The sequence below is a fragment of the Podarcis melisellensis genome (genome assembly GCF_964234715.1).
Source record: "Podarcis melisellensis genome assembly, chromosome: 11".
Taxonomy (NCBI): Eukaryota; Metazoa; Chordata; class Lepidosauria; order Squamata; family Lacertidae; genus Podarcis; species Podarcis melisellensis.
Genome location: NC_138543.1, coordinates 33,698,565 through 33,717,725, shown reverse-complemented (window position 1 = coordinate 33,717,725; position 19,161 = coordinate 33,698,565). Strand labels below are relative to the sequence as shown.

Here is a 19,161-nt window from a genome sequence, read left to right as displayed (position 1 = left end):
TTCTCTCCATCTATAGCCCCCTGCACTATTCTCAAGAGACTTCCAGTTCTCAAAAACAGATTTTCAGAGGTGCATTGGTAACAGGCCTGTGGGAAAACCCTGATTTCTTAACATGCTCATAAGAAAATTTGGGGTACAAGCCTGTCTTTGCAGTTAAAGGTTAATAACTTGTATTAAATCACTAAGTATTTAATAGGTATTTAAACCCTTAAGCAAATCTAGAAAGAGACACGTTTTTACAATTAAGCACATATGTACACAGTGCTGACAAAGTAACTTTTAGTATTCAAGTAACTAATACCTGACAAATTCCTATATGGAAGTCACTTCTATATGGGAACGTGTAGATCACTCTGTCATGTAGCACCCTGCCAACTGCAAAGGTTCCCTAGCTCTTAAAGGTAAAGGGACCCCTGACCATTAGGTCCAGTCGCAGACGACTCTGGGGTTGCGGCGCTCATCTCGCTTTATTGGCCGAGGGAGCCGGCGTACAGCTTCTGGGTCATGTGGCCAGCATGACTAAGCCGCTTCTGGTGAACCAGAGCAGTGCACAGAAACGCTGTTTACCTTCCCGCTGGAGCGGAACCTATTTATCTATTTGCACTCTGACATGCTTTTGAACTGCTAGATTGGCAGGAGCAGGGACCAAGCAACGGGAGCTCACCCTATTGCGGGGATTCAAACTGCCGACCTTCCCTAGGCTCTGTGATTTAGACCACAGCGCCACCCGTGTCCTTCCCTAGCTCCTACTCACCCCTTTAAGGAACTACTGTAGTGTACTTGTATGATTGCCCTAACAGGGAAATAGCAGCTGAAAATAGCATGGGGGGTTAACCTGTAGTTCCTCAGGCTTCAGTCCTGATTCTGAATGCCCCGCTCCAAAATAAAAAAGCTGGGAGATCACAACTCTCTAATGTTTTTCCTTTTAGGGCCAAGCTAGATAAGTCTTCTTTGAGCACCACCAGCACACAAGAGAAGAGCTTTGTCACATATTTTATACACATTGCTCCAATGAAGGCTGGTTCTTTTAACATCGTGTACAAACTGTCACCATATCCTATAAGGGTTTAGAAAAGTTTAACAGGACAAATATATTATTCCTTTTTGAAAGTTGGAAGTGCTTAGAAATAGCTTACAGGACAATCCAAATGCTGGTTGAGCAGCAGCGGGGCATGGTGGAGTAAGAGAGCCATCACCACAGCTCCATCACTTGTGCTGCCTGGGAGAGAAGGCAAAGGAGCAGCAACTAAGCCTATATTGGGTCAGATGCCATCAAGTGACATCAGTGAGGCTAAGGATCAAGCAGATCCCAGCATGGGCCAGCCCCACCTTGGAACACCCTTGTTTTGGAGCTGTGAGGTACTGCCCCAGGGGATCCCACAGTACTTCTGTCCGTCCAGCAAATGGAATGAAGAGCTCCATGCCAGCAGTTACTCTGTGGGTGGAGGCTGGCAGGGGTGCCTGAAGGAATATCTCCACCAAATCCATTTTCTCCACAAGCCTGGCACCAAGGGGAGTTGGACTGCAACCTAAAGCTGACCCTAAAGCCAGGATGCAAGCACTAAGCTTTAATGTGTGGTTCTACTGTCGGATTCTTTAAGAGTTCCATTAAAACCATCTAATATCACACAGTCATTTTATTAATCAATTTTATTATGGACATATATATCTGTTTTGGACAATTACCAAATGTAGGCAGACTTTTGCATTCTGTGGGTGAGGGCAGGGGAGTGAATTGTCATTAAAGTCATTAACATGGCAGCAGAAAAAAAACAAACCTTGATTTAGGACTCCCTGATATCCTACCACATACAACTTTTCATTTACAAGAAACAATTTATACAGGCATGATTTCATGAACAGGAAGTTGAAGTCTAATATAAACATAAGAAAAACCAGATGATGGTCAGCAGTTCATACACACTTACTGGATGAATTCCGGTTCATTTGTGCCTAGATGAAAAATAACAAAAATGAACAATGCTTAGTGAACAAATATTTTCTTCTTAAACTAAAGAGTTGGCAGTTGGAGATAAATTCCAAGCCTAAGCTATTAGGCTTAGTACCTCTAACAGGCAAAGTAACTGGTAGAGACAGGTAGTGAAATATTGGGTAGATCTTCTGGAGATTAAGTTTGCAATCTGTGGTAAAATTAACCGATGGTGGCTTTTCACGATATGGCCATCCCATTCCATGCAGACTGCCCAAAACTGCTGCAATGTGCTGACTGCTCTCTATTGCAAGCCAATACTTTACGCCACTTAAGTTGGTCCTCTTCCTTTTTTTCTTCATGACCAAGGCTGAATACTGTTGGCAGGTGTTTTTAAAGCCAAGCAGCTGCTACTCCGCATTTTCTTGAAATAACCTGTGTGCACATTAGTAGCCATGTGGGAGCAGCTTCAAATGGCTTCTGCTTAAGCGTCAAATTGTGAAGCCACCCTGAGAAATCTGTGCTGGGCTGATATGAAAGTAAGTTACTGATCAAAAGCAGCTAAGGAAGCAAAATGCAGTTTTTTTGTTTTTGTTTTTTAAAAAGCTGCTCATATGAAATTGACATAGTGCCCCAATTCAGATGATTGTCATGGGGACCACACTGCTCCACAAGAGGCAGCCTCTTGTCCCCTTGCCCCTGACCTCACACAGTATAAGGTCAGGGGCCAATTGCCTCTAACGCTTCAAAGTGTCTTGGAAGTGCAGCAAAAAAGCAAGCTTGAAGTTCACCACCATGAAACACATGTATGCACACACTCAAAACAATCACCAGCCCACACGGCTAAGTTTTAATTAGAAGTAAACTATGGTAAATATAATGTAATACTTACAGGACTATGTCTCTGATGTCAGCATACAAAATAAAATAGGGAAAACATAATTACATATGATTTGGTGCAAGTTAAATGTACTACTGTATTCCCCTCCCCACAACTTTAAATCTTGAAGCATCAAGCCATAATGTTAATGTAATAAAAAAGCCTAACTGTAAAATATAATTTTAACATTTTAAAGAAAAAGGCAAGAATCCTGATGGTGTGGTCTGAATGGTAAAAAAAGGTAAAGGTACCCCTGCCCGTATGGGCCAGTCTTGACAGACTCTAGGGTTGTGTGCTCATTTCACTCTAGAGGCCGGGAGCCAGCGCTGTCTGCAGACACTTCCGGGTCACGTGGCCAGCGTGACGAAGCTGCTCTGGCGAGCCAGCGCAGCACACGGAACGCCATTTACCTTCCCACTGGTAAGCGGTACCTATTTATCTACTTGCACTTAAGGGTGCTTTCGAACTGCTAGGTGGGCAGGAGCTGGGACCGAACGACGGGAGCTCACCCCGCCGCAGGGATTCAAACCGCCGACCATGCGATCGGCAAGTCCTAGGCGCTGAGGTTTTACCCACAGCGCCACCCCCGTCCCTGGTCTGAATGGTATCAACTGTTTATTGGAGATCTCAAATACCAAAATACTGAATCACTAGTTGTATATTTGTATCCATCTTTATCTAGAGCTGGGTGTGTGTGCTAACTTATGGCCCTCTGATGATGTTGGACTACAAGTCCCAGCACCCAACCAGTAGCCATGCTGATAGGTATTAGAGCCCAACCGTTGATCTAGAACAGGGGTAGTCAACTTTTTTATACCTACTGCCCACTAATGCATCTTTCTTGATGGTAAAATTTCCTTACTGCCCACCAGTGCTCAATGGAAGGAGGATTCAGCTTGTGCCGTAGAACCCCCTGCCGCCCACCTAGAATCCTGAAATGCCCACTGGTGGGAGTAGGGAACAGGCTGACAACCCCTGATCTAGAATGACCTTTACACAAAGAAAACAACACAAAAAATAGAAAAAGCTCAGATTTGACACACAAATAGTTAAAATGGATGTGTACTGGATTATATAGAAATGTTTTATTTTAAACCAGTGTTTCTCAAATTTGGTTCCCTACGGTTGTGGGACTACAGCTTCTATCATCCCTGATCATTGGTTCCGCTACCTAGGGATGATGGGAATTGTAGGCCAACAACAGCTGGGGGCCCAAGTTAGAGAAACACTGTTTTAAACCCTTCTCCCTAGCCTTTTGAGAAACAGACTCCATCTCATAATAGCAGCAGACACTCCAGTACAGAAAAAGCCAAAGCACAGATGAAATAGTTTGTTGGATTCATACACCCGAGGCAGATATAGTCTGGGGAAGATAAATTTGTAGAGTCAGCCAGGGACATATTTATCCATGTAAAATGCAAACTGTAGTTACGAATAATGTTATGTGACAGGTTGCACTATAGGATGGAACCTGATCGTTTCTCACTTTTCTAAAGACAGTTAAGATGGAATATAGGAATCCAATAAAATGTATTCGCCTGCCTTGACTGGCATGGGGTAGGACCATGCCAAAAATATTGTAATTCTAACACGCACAAAGAACTCTCTCTAAACTAAAAATCTGACTTCAGCATATGTGATTACAATTAGAAAATAACATAATATGTTCAGAATATAGCTTCAAAAGCTCTGCTGGGGTGTTTGTTTCTGAATAATGAGGCTCTTGCTAATAAAAAAGTGGCTCTGTGTTAACCTCATATGTACTCCCTTAACTCCATATATACACAGGCAGCATCTCTGCTCTTGCTCCAAAGACCTGGTATACCACATTCCAAAATTCATCCTTTTATCATTTGAAATCCACAACTTATTAAAAATAGGCAATTGAGATATTCTACATTTGTGCTAAAATGGTTAGTTTTAAAGTACTATTTACCGACTGTGCCTGATATACTAAATATTGTGCTCAGTTTACTTACAGATATAGCTGGTGAAAGTGTGATGTTCCCTATTGATTCTTTTAATTCATCCAGTGAAGGCATTGTATAATGAGAACTACTATTTGCCTGTACAGGCTTAATTTCCACATGGAACTTCCTTGGTTCATCATCTTCAGAGTCAGAATCACTTGAAGAATAGAAGTGGTTCTCTTTGGTATGTTATTTGCAGTTAAGGTGAACGTCATGAAGTTAATCACATAATGACTAATAGCACTGCTCTATGCATACACACAAACACAGAACAACTGCAAGTTAATAAGTTGCCAAACAGGGTTTTTAAGACCCACAAAAATAACTGATATTAGTCCTTTACATATTCATAAAGCTTTGTGAAGAGATTGTACACAGCCAAGGCAACCAAAATTATGCAGAGGCTGGAGCAACTTCCCTATGAGGAAAGGTTACAACATTTGTGGCTTTCTAGTTTAGAAAACAAGATAACATGCAGATTGTGGAAAAAGCAGGGTTATTCAATGAACCATAATGGTGGGATACACAGGAAACTGTGATGGATTTAACAGATTAGATAAATTTATGGAAGATAAGGTTATCAGTGGCCACTAGTCACAATGGCTGCAGTATCAAGTAGCAGGGTGCCTTGAGTAGCAGTTGCTTCAGATCACAAGCAAGAGAATGCTATCAAGCATTCTCTTGCTTGTGATCTGAAGCATCTCTTAGGCATCTGGTTAGCTACTACATGAACAAAATGCTGGACTAGACTAGCCTTTGACATGGATCCAGCAGGGCTCATGCTCTAGGTTAATAATTAAGCATTACAATAAAAGGATATTCTGACTAGCTTCTGGTTTAATGCTATAACCTTCATCATCAACATCCGGAATGTTCTGGAAAGAAAACAGGTAACTTATTAGATGACCATCACTATCAAAATATTTTTTCCAATAGATGTCAAAGCAAGCATAATGTAGTGTTGATTATCTTTAAACCTGTTTATGAAAGCAGCAGTGCTTATGTCATCAGAACTTCAAGCCACGAGTTCAGAGGAATCAGGTTACAGCACTCATAATACAAGTCCTTTAACATTCACAGATCATTTTGTACAATTGGGGAATCAAAATTGGGAGATAAACGTAGCCAGAGAGTCTGGAGAAAAAAGATACTATTGAAATCTATGTCCAAAACACTGTCCACTGAACTAGATACAATATACCACATTAGTGAAGCTATTTCCCCCTTATAACACTTAAAACAAGAGATAGCTGACCAATCAAGCATAGGAATTACATACTCCAGAAAGAATTTATGACCTATTATTCCTGCTTTCATAACCTTGACAGACTACATTGCAGCCTTTGATTATTGTTCCAATATTGTACCTGGTATAGACTACCGCCAGCTGCCAGAAACCTACAACTCTGTTGCAAGATCAGCACTGGTTTGTTACAACCTACCAGGAACAGTTACGGCATTTTCATATGTTGCTCTTAACAGCAATGCTAAATCAAGGTGTGCACCAGGAACACATGGCTTCTCTATGGGATTCATTCCCAATTAAGTGCACATGATAGCAGCACAAATGGCATTTTCAATTACTTTTCTTTCATCTTGACAATCAGGAAGCCCTGACCCCTTTTAGACGTAATGTAGTATTTGCTATTTTACACTACTTTACTATTTTTATGCATGCTATTCAACCTTCTGAAGGAAATTTTAAATACATTTTAAAAACTTCATTTAGGGTTTAGAATGGGTGAAATTAAGCTAATATAGAATTAAGCTAATATAGAGTAATACAGAGTAAGATAACCTGTAACCCCCAAAGCCTCTCAATTTAGGTTTGAGTATGTACAGATGGACCTGGGCCTGTTCACGCCTGCGGAGATCGCTCTGTGGGCTGGATCACGTGATTTCCGGTGCCTGCGTCTGTGCAGATGCAATTTTCAGCTTCTGCACACGCGATTTCCAGTGCCATGGAAGTGAGTCCCTGCTCCGTGCTGCGCCGGTTTAGTGCAGCACAGGGCGGCTCGCTGAGTGGGCGGCTCGGTTGGGGGACAGCTCATGGGCCGTTTAAATGACCCCCATGGACCACTTGTGGCACATGGGCTGCAGGTTGCCGACCCCCTGGATGTGAGGCTCTCATAATGAAAATGCCAATGCACCATCACAACGCCCTGAAATTTTACAGATGTAATAAACTCTGGGTACATTGGCAGGTTCAGAGAAGCAATCAGATTCTGATTCTGATTCAGAGAAGCAACAAAATGTGGATGCAAGTTATACCTATTTCACATTATCCCAGAAAAGCAGAAGCAAGAATCACTCTTGCATCTACTGCTTGTAGAACCTCAATGTGAAAAGCAGTTTCTTCTACTGCATCGTAATAGTAATTTTTGGTCAAGAACAGACAGAGCTATGCCAACTGACATTAGTTTACACAGAATGTTTAATGGGTAAGGCAATCACATGACAGCTTTATTATAGACCCATTAATTATGCTTATGTCCTTTCCCTGAAGATTAGCTTTTTATACACTTTTTATACATTGCAAAACAAGTTCTCTCTCTTAGGATTACAAATTTCTCAACAAATACCAATTTCATAATAGAAACCAGAAAAATGCATCAGAAAATATTCATCCAGATTCTTTAGACAGTTTCTCTTTCAAGAACTTGCACATTTTGCTTTTATAAAGCAACATGATTTAAAAAGAGTGGCATCACACGGTTCAATACCTTAGTACTAGTTGTTTAGAATCACGAAGCTTTTGTTATGCTTGACCTCAAGCTAACCATGTTAAATGTCCTAACGAGACTTGACAACAAAGTAAACCGAACAAATACAAATAGCTAGAGGCCATGTGTACATTCTAATACAACCAAAGAACTTCTGAAGTTATATCGTTAAAGTTGGAAAGCTATTACGTTACCTATCATAGCTAAATGCAACAAAGACCATTAAACAAAGACTCTGGATAGCTTGTGACATAAACTGAAGAACAAGGATGCAATACCAAAGCAGCAGCAGGCAAACTGGCTTTTTATGCGAGCATAAAATGTGGGAAAGGTGGTGGTCCAAAAGCAAAGATATGGAGCAGCTGGTTTACAGTGCTCTACTGTTGCTATATTCATACTTATGAAATATTGTTATTTAGCTAAAGAATAGTAACTACAAAATAATAATTTTAAATTATATTTCAGCTTACAAATATCTGCCTTGGTAAGTCCTCTTCAATGTGACCTAAAACCTTTACTTGCCTATCCAGTGGTAGCCTAGGGGGTTCTTAACACATTCCCCAGCCTCCTAGGAGCAATACACCCTGCCCACCTGTCAAATTTGGCCTCTAAGACTGATCCTGATAAGGATCTGGTTCCCAGAGTCAAGGAGGTTCCCCACCCCTGATCTATTTCATTATATATTGGGATCTATGTTTCAAAGGACCAAGTGAACACCACAATAGGCTACACTGGTAGCAACACAATCACTATTATACCATCTCTACTAAGGCATTTAAATCGCCTTGGCTAAAGGCATTGGATTCAAGTGCATTAGAGCAGTGATCAATATTTTAAGACCAGCTTTTTGTTTCCTTCTGCTTCTACACAAGAAAGTCACTATCAACTACAAGTTCAATGCTACATTTTTAAAAATGGATACATTTTGAAGATATTTAAAATGAGTTATGCCAGCCAGTTCAAACAATACTGAAAACATTTTCAATTTGATGACAGAAAATTGATGGTGGGAAATACTCTACTTAGTGCTTTTCACATATTTGTTATATTTGCATAACTTTCGTTATAAAGTGAAGTTTGAAGAATGTTGCCTCTTAGTAAAACTGGCATTAAAAGAGACTGAGTATATGTGTAACACTTTGAAAATGCTACAGAAAGGAAATAAAATTTATGTTTTGAAAACTATGAAACCGAGTTATTCTTCTGGGGCAGGGGAGAGTGAGCGATCACGCTTGGAGTAGCTTGAAAGGAATATGCCAGACACATTTACACTTGGATTTGTTTCATTAATTATTAAACAATGAGCAACAAAACAAACAAGTCAAAGAGTAAACATTGTAAGTCAACCCGACTTATGTTTCACTCTGTGAATGGCCTAATTCCTGGAATAAACGTATCAGTTTGAGCAACACAAAATCACACACAAACTTGATCTGCTCGGGCTTCTTGCAACAATTCAGAAAAAAGCAACTTCAGAGTAGGTTTACAAGAGAAAATGTTTATTTGACAGATATACATTTTATATCTGTTTATTTTGTGCTTTTTATTATGAGACATTCTCATTTCACAAAATTGTTTAAACAAAAGAAACCAAACCCATGAATTTCTAGAATATTGGAGGCCTAATACATGGGTTGATAGCTGCCGTTTCTACAGGAAAAATTTCAGATTGTTCTGGAAATCCATTCTTTCATTTCAGCCACAGGGAGTTCCACCTGTCTGTCATCTCAAATTAAACACTGATAATATGGCCAAGAGGAACTAGAAATACAAATGATGAAAGGAACACACTATACATAACTTGTTTGAAACTAAAGAGACTGTGAACCGCCAAGACCCTTGGGTATAGGGCGGTATATAAATTCAATTAACAACAACAACAACAAATCTCTTGAATAACTTTAATCAATATAAGAATACTTACAACTGAATCAGCATCTGGACATTCCCTGTTTAAAAAAATAAATAGTGAATTGTTATAATAGCTATGGCTTTTATTTACCAAAAACTCTTTTGGTTTTCTAGTTAACACCTCACCAGATACATAGCTGCTTTAGAACACCTTTAAAATCAGGCTATAGACAGTTATTTAAATTTTTCAGGATTCATATATCACTTCTCCATTTTCCATTTCCATATATCACTTTTCAGGTAAAAAAAATGCCCAAGGCAACAAAAATAACAGCAGCAGCAGCAGCTAACATTAATAAAAGCACACATATATAACTACACATAAATTCTGGGATGCTAGAATAACAATGTATTTAGCTGCCTATGGAAAATTAGGGAAGTGACCAGGAGGATTTCCTGGGGGAAGTAGACACAGGGGCAAAGGTCTTGACAGGAGCTGCCATTGATCACACCTCAAAAAATGGTGGGATGCACAGCCTGTGAAACTACCATAACAAAGGAGTCACATCCTCAAAATCCTGGCTCCAGTCAGAAGTCTTACTGATGATAATTCAGGGTGCTACAGTAATGGGTGATAGTAATCCAACCCTAAGAAATAGCCATGATCCTCCAAAAATTTGATGCAGCTTGTGCCCTAACCTGACTTAGGGAAAAGCACTCCTAGCCACAGTTGCTACCTAGAATCCATAAAGATTCCCAAACTGTGACCCCCACACTTAAAAATTGGGGAAGGTTTTTTTGGGGGGGCTATATGGGAATTTATTGGAGCATTATCTCTTACATAATAAAATTTAAAAAGATAGAAATATTTATGCTTCTATTTTTTTTTAAAAAACCATACATTAAACGATTTACTAACAAGTTTGAAACATACTTACACAGATTCTGCATCTTTTCCCTTTCTACTAATTGGTAACCCAAAATGCTTTCTTTTTCTAGGCTTTATCCCTGCAAAGCAGACAATGTGTTGTTAGATGGAAATTAAGATTAAATATTAGTTAACAGAATAGGTATATGAATCTCCAGCAAATAGCTCGAGTTTGTAAATATGGAAATGATCTGTATGCAGAGTAATCCTTGCACCCTTATGTACAGAAAATGATACTTGACTCAGGCATATCCAGAATGAGATACACTATTGCAGTAAATAACATGAAGATATTATGTATCATTTTATGTTGCACATAAGAGAACTACCAATACCCACATTTTGTCCTGCCTGGATTGAGTTTTAGTCTTGTCATCCTCAAGTAGTTTATCACTCAAAATATCTGTTCAATGCTTCCAGAACTTAGTACTATCCCTTTTCATCAGAACCAGCTTAAATGTTATTGGTATATTATTCCAATATGTCATACGTTTTCTCCCCTTTGTTTTATAGAGGTTTCCAAAGTATGGAGGACAAAAATGAAACGCGGTGCATCCTAGAGGACAAATTCCATTGTGTGAAGCCATCTTTTCAGACTTTTCTCACAAAAAGAATGGAACTACTTCAAAATATCAACTCCAATCTTTAGCTCTGCCATTAGAGCAACAGAAAGCATCCAAGACACCCTGGCTTAGTTTCCACTAAGGTGCTAATAATTGGTTTGGGCACCAAGAAGCAACACCACAGTATTGAGCAGTAGATCTATGGGATACTTGGAAATGGCATGCTTTAGATACAGGGACATTCATATATGACGACATATATATGAATGTCACTCACATGTATATGAATTTCACTCACATGCATGCATGTGAGTGAAATTTGCCACTCCCTCACTAATAGCCAACTTCACTAATAGCCAACTTCTCTCTAGCATCTGTGATGGGACCACACTGAGCAAGTTCTGACTCTTAATTGAGACAAAACATAAGGCTGCTGATCATTTCCTGTTATATCAGAAATATATTAACTTCATTTCATCTTAATTAGAGCAAACGACTTCACTTCTTACTTTTAAGCCTTATTTTTTTTAACCCTTTCCCCAATGTTCACTAGAAATGATGTAAGACGTACATTTTGAATGATAAACAATACAAGAAATACTCACCTTCAACTGCACTGGCTGTATTACACTCTTCAAATTCAATAAGTCCTTTAAATGATGGAAAATCAATGTTATTCTAATGCTGTTTCTTGTTTTAATTTATGGAGAAACATTATGCATCAAGACTAGGGCGGCAGTATTTACTAAATCAATTTGTTTGATCAGTGGGTTCCAAACAAGTCAATGGACTAAAATAATAATGTATGAGAAATAAAAGAGGCAATTGAAATGCAATTTAAAAATATGCAGCATCTAGCACAGTTCATTTCAATTGCTGTTTCTTGGCAATTTTAAAGGTTTTTGGGGGGTGGGGGGTCAGACTGTAATATAATAAAATACATACATTAGAAGAAAAAAACCCCAATAAAAATGCAATTTAGAAAATCATACAGCACTGATGCACTGTTATTGTGTCAATTATATGTTGCAGAAGACATATGCAAAAACACCACCAGTCTGGAGGAGCCTTTAGCCTAAGGTTGGAAAGAACCCCCACCCTTCTCCCAAGGCTGGAGAAGGGCAGAGTCTCATCCCTAAGACTGCACTAAGCTTTGGCAACAGTGAAAAAACAGTGACAATGATCACTACTTTTCACATGACAGAGGCTTTTTCACCATGATGAATGAGAATCTATTTTCTCCTAAGAATAGGATTAATGAGAAGCACAAATTTTGGCTGCCTACTGAGACCAGTCAAACCCTAATGTGATTTCATCTTCTTGAATTTGTAGCTGCTGGACTTTAACTCCCCTCGGTCCCAGCCATCAGACCAAATGGTCAAGGTTTATTATGAAGTGCATTCCAAAAATTGTTTTTTGATAATTTGATTTTAAGTGGCATTCTTTTTCATACCAAGAACTAGGACAGTGTTTTAACTACAAAAAGAGGCTACTTGTTACTGCACAAGTAGAGACTATATAGATGTTTTTTGTAATACTAACAGAAACTTTTTAGACTATTCTGAAAATTAAAGTGCAGCTGAGCAATTTTACAAACTGTAAATAAGAAAGTTTTGTATCTAAACTCAGGAAGTTACATTTTGTAACCCCTTCACAGTTTAAGGATAAAATAACACAGTTTAGGCCATTCAAAAGACAACCAAATCTACCGGTACTTCTATGCAATAGGTATCTCAATGAGATTTAAGGGGGGAAATGCCTTCAGGATATAAAATGCTTGTGCCACACATAATGCCTGGACTGTGCATGCATGTTAGTTTTAGCTGCTTCTCTTTCAAATAAATGTGTGAACAGTGATTATGAAAGAACTGAAATGATGCCTCTTTGTAACATAAAGATGTTAAGATGCATGTAAATATTACTGAATACAATGTGCAGCATATGTATTTTTACTCTGGAATAAAACCCAGTTGTATACACCTTTCTCTTGATTTTTGTCTTAACTGCTTTAACCGATGAGCAGCTCCTGGACTTCACTAGATTTTGAATTCAGAAAGATCATAAAACCTATCAATGAGTATTATAAGACAAAAATGTCTTACTATACACATATTGCATTTGGCAGAATTATATAGATATACCACACATGAACCTGTTTGTTTGTTTGTTTGTTAGACAGGATTGCAGGTAGTTTTTAGATAGAGTTCTTGTAGACCACTTATCCAGCCTTTAATGGGACAGCTTTTAAAGCACAAGTACCTACAGACTTACACCCCTACCAAAATGATTTCTGAGTTAAGATCCACACACAAAGTAAACTTAATCAATAAATTATGTATTTATTTACAAACCGCCACCCTCGGAAACAACCCACAGTGATGTACAAACGTATGAACAGAATAAAACAAAACAGCACTAATAACATATATACACTAAAAAATGTAGGAGATCAATTAAAGTACAAATATATTACAACTAAGGAGACATCATTCCAGAATTACAATCCAACCACAGAGGCAGCACTTCTATGTGTATTGCCTCACTTGAATCCTGGCAGAGACTGGGAAAAGAGTATACACTCAGACACAGAGCGCACCAATCTCAAGAAATGAATTAGCTGGTATTAGATGAAGCGCTCCTCCAGATAATTGGGCCCCAAGACACATAGGGCTTTTTAAACCATCACTAACACCCTGAATTGATCCTGGCAGCATTCAGGCAGCCAGTGCAGAGCTTTTTGGATAGGTGTTACGTGATTCCATCTGGATATTGCAGTTAACAACCTGGCAGCTGCATTCTGCATTAATTGCAATTTCTGGACCATTTTCAAGGGCAGTTTCATGTAGAGCTCATAGCAATAATCCAATTGCAAGGTCACTACAACATAGGTTACTGATAGCAAGCTATCTCGGTCCAGGAAAGGTTGTAGCTGTTGAATGAACTAGAGCTGGTTACCTCGGGTTACAGACGCTTCGGGTTGCACGATTTCGGATTGTGCACCATGCTGAACCTGGAAATACTGGAACGCCGAATCACAACCCGCATGTGCGCAGACGCAGCGCTGCGGGTTGTGAACGTGCTTCCCACATGTATCACGTTCACAACCCGAGCGTTCACTGTATACTGTATGCAGTCCTTTGCTACAGAGGTCACCTGTGCCTCTAATGATAGCTATGGCTCAAATACATACAAGCTATGTACCTGCTACACTGGGGGTGGGTGGGTGCTACCCTATCCTAAATACTCCACCTCCTCAATTCCTAGACTTCATAACTGCTTATCCATAGTACCTCCATCTTACTGGGGTTAAATAATAGTTTATTAACCCTCATCTAATTCATCACTGCCTCCAAGCATTAGTCTACCATACTACAGATGGAATGGACAGTTGGAGCTGGGCATCTTCCTGCTCACTAAACCCTGTTTCCTCTTCAGCATCTGACACCTCCTCCTCGCAGTCTGCTCCCTCTTCTCCCTCTGACCACTCACTGTCATCCCACCACCAATCCCCTGGCTCTAACCCAGCGGTTCTCAACCAGTGGGTCCCCAGATGTTGTTGGACTACAACTCCCATCATCCCTGAGCTCTGGCCTTGCTAGCTAGGGGTGATGGGAGTTGTGGTCCAACATCTGGGGACCCACAGGTTGAGAAAAGCTGCTCTAAGCCTTACTTCCTTGGGGGTTCTCCAACTGGTGCCCCCACCCACTCCTCTGAATCCAGCCAGTCCACAACAGCGGCCTAAAAGAGGCTTCCTGCCACTGATTTAGTTATACTGATCCACAGGAAGCCAGAAGAAGTTACATGATCTTAAACATATGGTATTATGTTATAAGAAATATACATATAAATGCAAATCATATCTTCCATTACCATATAAGGCATATAGTATCAGGAGTCTGATATTGTGCTGTTAACACAATTATTTAAGAAGGATAAACAAACATAGCTGACACCACTTTGACAAATTCAGCTGAACTGGAAACTACATTGATGAAGTAATAGTAGTAAATATAGTATTACATCCAATTCTATTTTGATCTTTTGCATGCTAGACAAATAGTTACCAGTGATGCACTTCATCTCTCAAGAGAGATTAATGAGACAGTAAAACAAAAAACAAAAAACCCCAGTCATGTCACAGTGTCACCTGCCACCTAATTAATCTGTGAAGTGGCACTAATGGCCTTGAAAACAGTTAAATGCTTTGTCAACCAGTTAGAGAAAAGTGTCATGATCGGTCAACTAGTGTGTATTCTGCAGAAATGGATAAGCCAAGCTTGAAGAAGACAGCAGCTACACACTCATGGGTCTGAAGGAACTCTTTAAAAAAGGGGAAAAAATGAATGAAGTGGAAAATACTGTATGCTGGCTATTTAAATAGGAAAGGAGGAAAAAAGGATGTGTGTTGAAAATTCTTGCTTTATAAGAGATAAACAGTACACATGCATTCTCAAAATATTTTAGTAGCTTTACAATGGAAATTAAAACAAAAAAGAGAGTATCTTAGGAACATATTTTGTGGAGCATAAAGGAATGCTATCCAACTAATACTTCAACAAACTGGTTTTTACATATTGCTAAAATGTCACATTGAATAATAAAAAGTAGCCTCTTATATAAAAGTGACATAAGCTTAAAAAGCTACTTGTAGTTGCAAATATAACTGCAGACAATATGCTTGGTTTTAGATGAAAACAAAAGGGTTTTTCCCCTCTGGCATTAAATCATGCATGAAAGGAGGACAATTTTTAAAAAAACTGCATATGCCTCACATGCTGCTTCAAAATGGCAAAGCTTTGCGTGTCTGGCTCAGTGCCAGTTGACAGCTCAGCTGGATATCAATGCACATTCTGACCCCCCTTGCAGCGTGTCACTTCTGAATTGTTTCCGCAGTAGAAAGTTTATTCAACCTCTTTCTCAAATGCAGTGGACCGACCATCATTCTGCTATTTAATCATAGCAGAACAGGTTATTTTTCTGACAGCACTAAAGCCAGAGAGCAATTCCTAATGAACAGCTTGATACAAGTGGAATTTCGACTGTTTTAGCCTCAATTAATTCTGCTGTCAAAACAAATGGTTGCTCTTAGTACTTAGATGTTAAGCTGGATCACAAAGGTCAATTTTGTATGTACAAACACACAAGCAATCTTTTCCTTGCTAACATCTGATGCCATTTCATATTTAGCACCAACAAATTTTCAAATTGAAAATGAGAGATATATAAACTGTCAGTCAATAATATTCTCCAACAGTAGCTTTTTCTGACTGATAAATAAAAACCAAACCACTCTCTAGATAACTCTGTGGCTATATTTAGACTTGGAAAGACAAGATGCATTTTTATCTCTTCCACATCATTACAACAAAACAAAGTCACTAAAGATGTTAATCAAAAAATCTAGCATGTGAAAAGAAATGCAATACATATTGTTTACAAATATTTACTATGATTGGCAACTGGCCTTAACTGCAGAGATACTAAAGAATCAAAGCACTTCAATTACTTAGGGGTTTCCCCTTTAGAACAACAATAGGCCAGTAGTACCTGTGTCACTGAAGGTAAATACATGTCAAATTCACAAAATTCCATTTCATATTCTTTACACCTGAAAGGTTCTATCAAGACAAGTCCAGTGAAAATGAATTTTAATAATTTAACACAATGCCAAGTTATATTCCCTGGGTTGCAGTGATCACAATGCAATCAGCACACTCAAACAATATCCATGATATTAATTCATGGTACTAAAATGAAAATTAAGAAACCAAGAACAAAAAAGGAAACACAATAAAGATAAATCTCAAAACATTTTTGTGAGCTACAAAGTATGACAGGTCAGACCTAGACATATCTTTGTAGGATTTTAACCTGCTGTGAAAGGTTAGTTTTATGCTTATTAATTAATGTCCTAACAAAAATTCACCAAGATGCTATGTTAAAGGGGAAGACCATGTATCAGATTATTTAACCATACACCACTATGATCATACCTAGATTACAACTCAGCTAGTCATGACCCAATCACATTGCAACAGAACAGTTCAATCATGACTAATGTAAATCCAATTACTGACTTTCATCACACAACTAACTTTAACCAGAGTGGATCCAGATCAATTTCCCCATGAAATAAAGAACTAGTGCTGGAGCTCTGTCTTGTCCGTGATCAGCGGAGAAAACAAGATGCATTATATCTTGTTATTCTAACAATATATGAACAAGAAAATGAAACAATGAGGTTCAGGATAATTTTGAATATTATGGGTTGTATCAAAAGTTGTCCATATGCATATGTAATGTAATTCCATCCACACGATGGGAATTCACATTACTCTTTGCAGTCCCTTGCACAACCTCAAAATCTGCTTTAACATTGGAGGACCCTCTGGACCAGGTTTTTTAAAATGAAGGGAGGGCAAGAGGAAGTTAAAAGCCAGTGGAATGAGTAGAAGTCCACTCACACAATGCAGAATGAAAATAATGGTTCTGTATAACTTGGGCCTTAACTGTACTGCATGTCTTTTAAAACCCACAAATGTATTGGATGTTTTAGTATACGACATTATGCCATTGTTACCCAGAAGATTAAGACTCAAAATATACAAATCTTGTGTATGTTTTCTACTTTCTATTCCTCCAAGCAAACAATCTAAGGGTTCATCCTGTTGAAGTCCAAGCTGTATCTTAGTACAGTGGATGTTTGGGCTGCAAACGTGATCAGTGCGGGAGGCACGTTTGCAACCCGCAGCGTTCGCAACCTGCAGTGCTGAGTCTGAGCATGCACGGATCGCACTTCTGCGCATGCGCAAAGTGCAATTTAGCGCTTCTGCACAAGCGCCGAAACCCAGAAGTAACCTGTTTTGGTACCGTATGTTCTGGCGTATTAGGCAACTGGGCGTATAAGATGACATCCAACTTTTGCTGTTAAATTATAGAGTTTGGCCTCCACAGCCCTCACCTGTGGGGATGCCCAGCTCTTTAGAGCCCTGGCCGAAGCCGTGCGCCACCTCGCTGTGGCAGGCTCTTCATGGCATCTGTGAGCTGAGCGAAGCCCCGTGCGACCACAACGGAGGCCGGCTCCGGCTCCCATGACGGCAGCAGCAGGCATGCGGGTGAGCACCACACTTGGAAGGACTTTCCGTGGTGAGGAGAGAGCAGCGGCCAATGAACACGCGCTGTGCCGGTATGGAAGAGGCGGGGCCACGCACTGCGTCACAGGAGGCTGCGTCCCCTTCCATGGGGAGGGAGGAGGAGCAATGGCAGAAGGGGAACCTCTGCTCACTGGCTCCCTCTCCTCCTTCCCAACAGGTGGCTCCGCATATACCCAGCGTATAAGATGGCCCCCAACCTTTGGGGTGGTTTTCCTGGGTTAAAAAGTCATCTTATATGCCGGAACATACGGTACTCCTGGGTTCAGCATAGTGCGCAACCTGAACACACGCAACCTGAAGAGTCTGTAACCCGAGGTATGACTGTAGTCTTATATACCCATTTTTTATCTCTTCCACACTTTATCAGAAGAAGTGTTAACCAGTTGAACTACCAGAACAGTCTAACCTTCCCAGCATTTTAGAATGTGTTTTAAATACATGCATAAGAGCAAATGCAGATGAGTTCAAGGTTCTTGTACCTTTAAGAGTTGTGTACAGGTGAGGAACCATAACAGGTTTTACCTCCTTGAATATTAGCTGGGGCAGGCCATGGGTTTTGTAAATCATTTATGTATACTACTAGATCACAACTTTTTACTGCGTCATGCACACTGCCAGTTAATTAAAAAAGAAATAGTAAAACTGATTTCCTCCAACTCTATCAACCTGAGATTCTCTCCTTTTCCTATTTACACTACTCATCTGCTCAGTCAAATAATGCCCTATTGTAACTTCAGTCTGCCAAAATAAAAAAGCAATACTTATTTTTAAAAACTGAAGCAGCACTGCAGAAAGTTGCACAAGCAATTCATCAATAAAAAACAGAAACCTAGAGGCTATACCGTTTCTGTCCTTTAATATACACTGTGGGGATATCTATGTTCAAGCAAAATATGGAAGCTGAGAAGGCAAAGTGTATTCAAGTAATACCCTTAAAGTAAGGGAGAACTAATTGGGTCTGGTACAGCTGCCAATGTGGTCTGTAAATTCCTGGTTGGAATTTCTACAGGGGTTGTAAAAATCAATTGTAATGTATTTGTTTTGCATTCATTTAAGCTCTAATTAAGTTGTCAATGCTTAACTTTTTTTTGCATCTTATTGTAATTCAACATCAACTTTGCTGTGTGCATGCACTTATGTATGGTGTCTACAGGTATTGTGT

At 39.4% G+C, this 19,161-nt stretch overlaps 1 protein-coding gene across 1 annotated transcript in view; it reads right to left on the bottom strand.

Moving 5' to 3' along the window:
* FCHO2 (FCH and mu domain containing endocytic adaptor 2) overlaps positions 1-19,161 on the bottom strand; it is a 64,157-nt gene that overhangs the window by 15,113 nt on the left and 29,883 nt on the right. The window contains exons 9-15 of the mRNA XM_081929360.1: positions 11,451-11,495; positions 10,293-10,362; positions 9,428-9,452; positions 5,601-5,655; positions 4,790-4,968; positions 2,823-2,834; positions 1,929-1,953 (exon numbers count right to left, since the gene is read on the bottom strand). Of these exons, the coding sequence (XP_081785486.1) occupies positions 1,929-1,953; positions 2,823-2,834; positions 4,790-4,968; positions 5,601-5,655; positions 9,428-9,452; positions 10,293-10,362; positions 11,451-11,495 (411 nt within the window). The remainder of the gene's footprint in view (positions 1-1,928; positions 1,954-2,822; positions 2,835-4,789; positions 4,969-5,600; positions 5,656-9,427; positions 9,453-10,292; positions 10,363-11,450; positions 11,496-19,161) is intronic.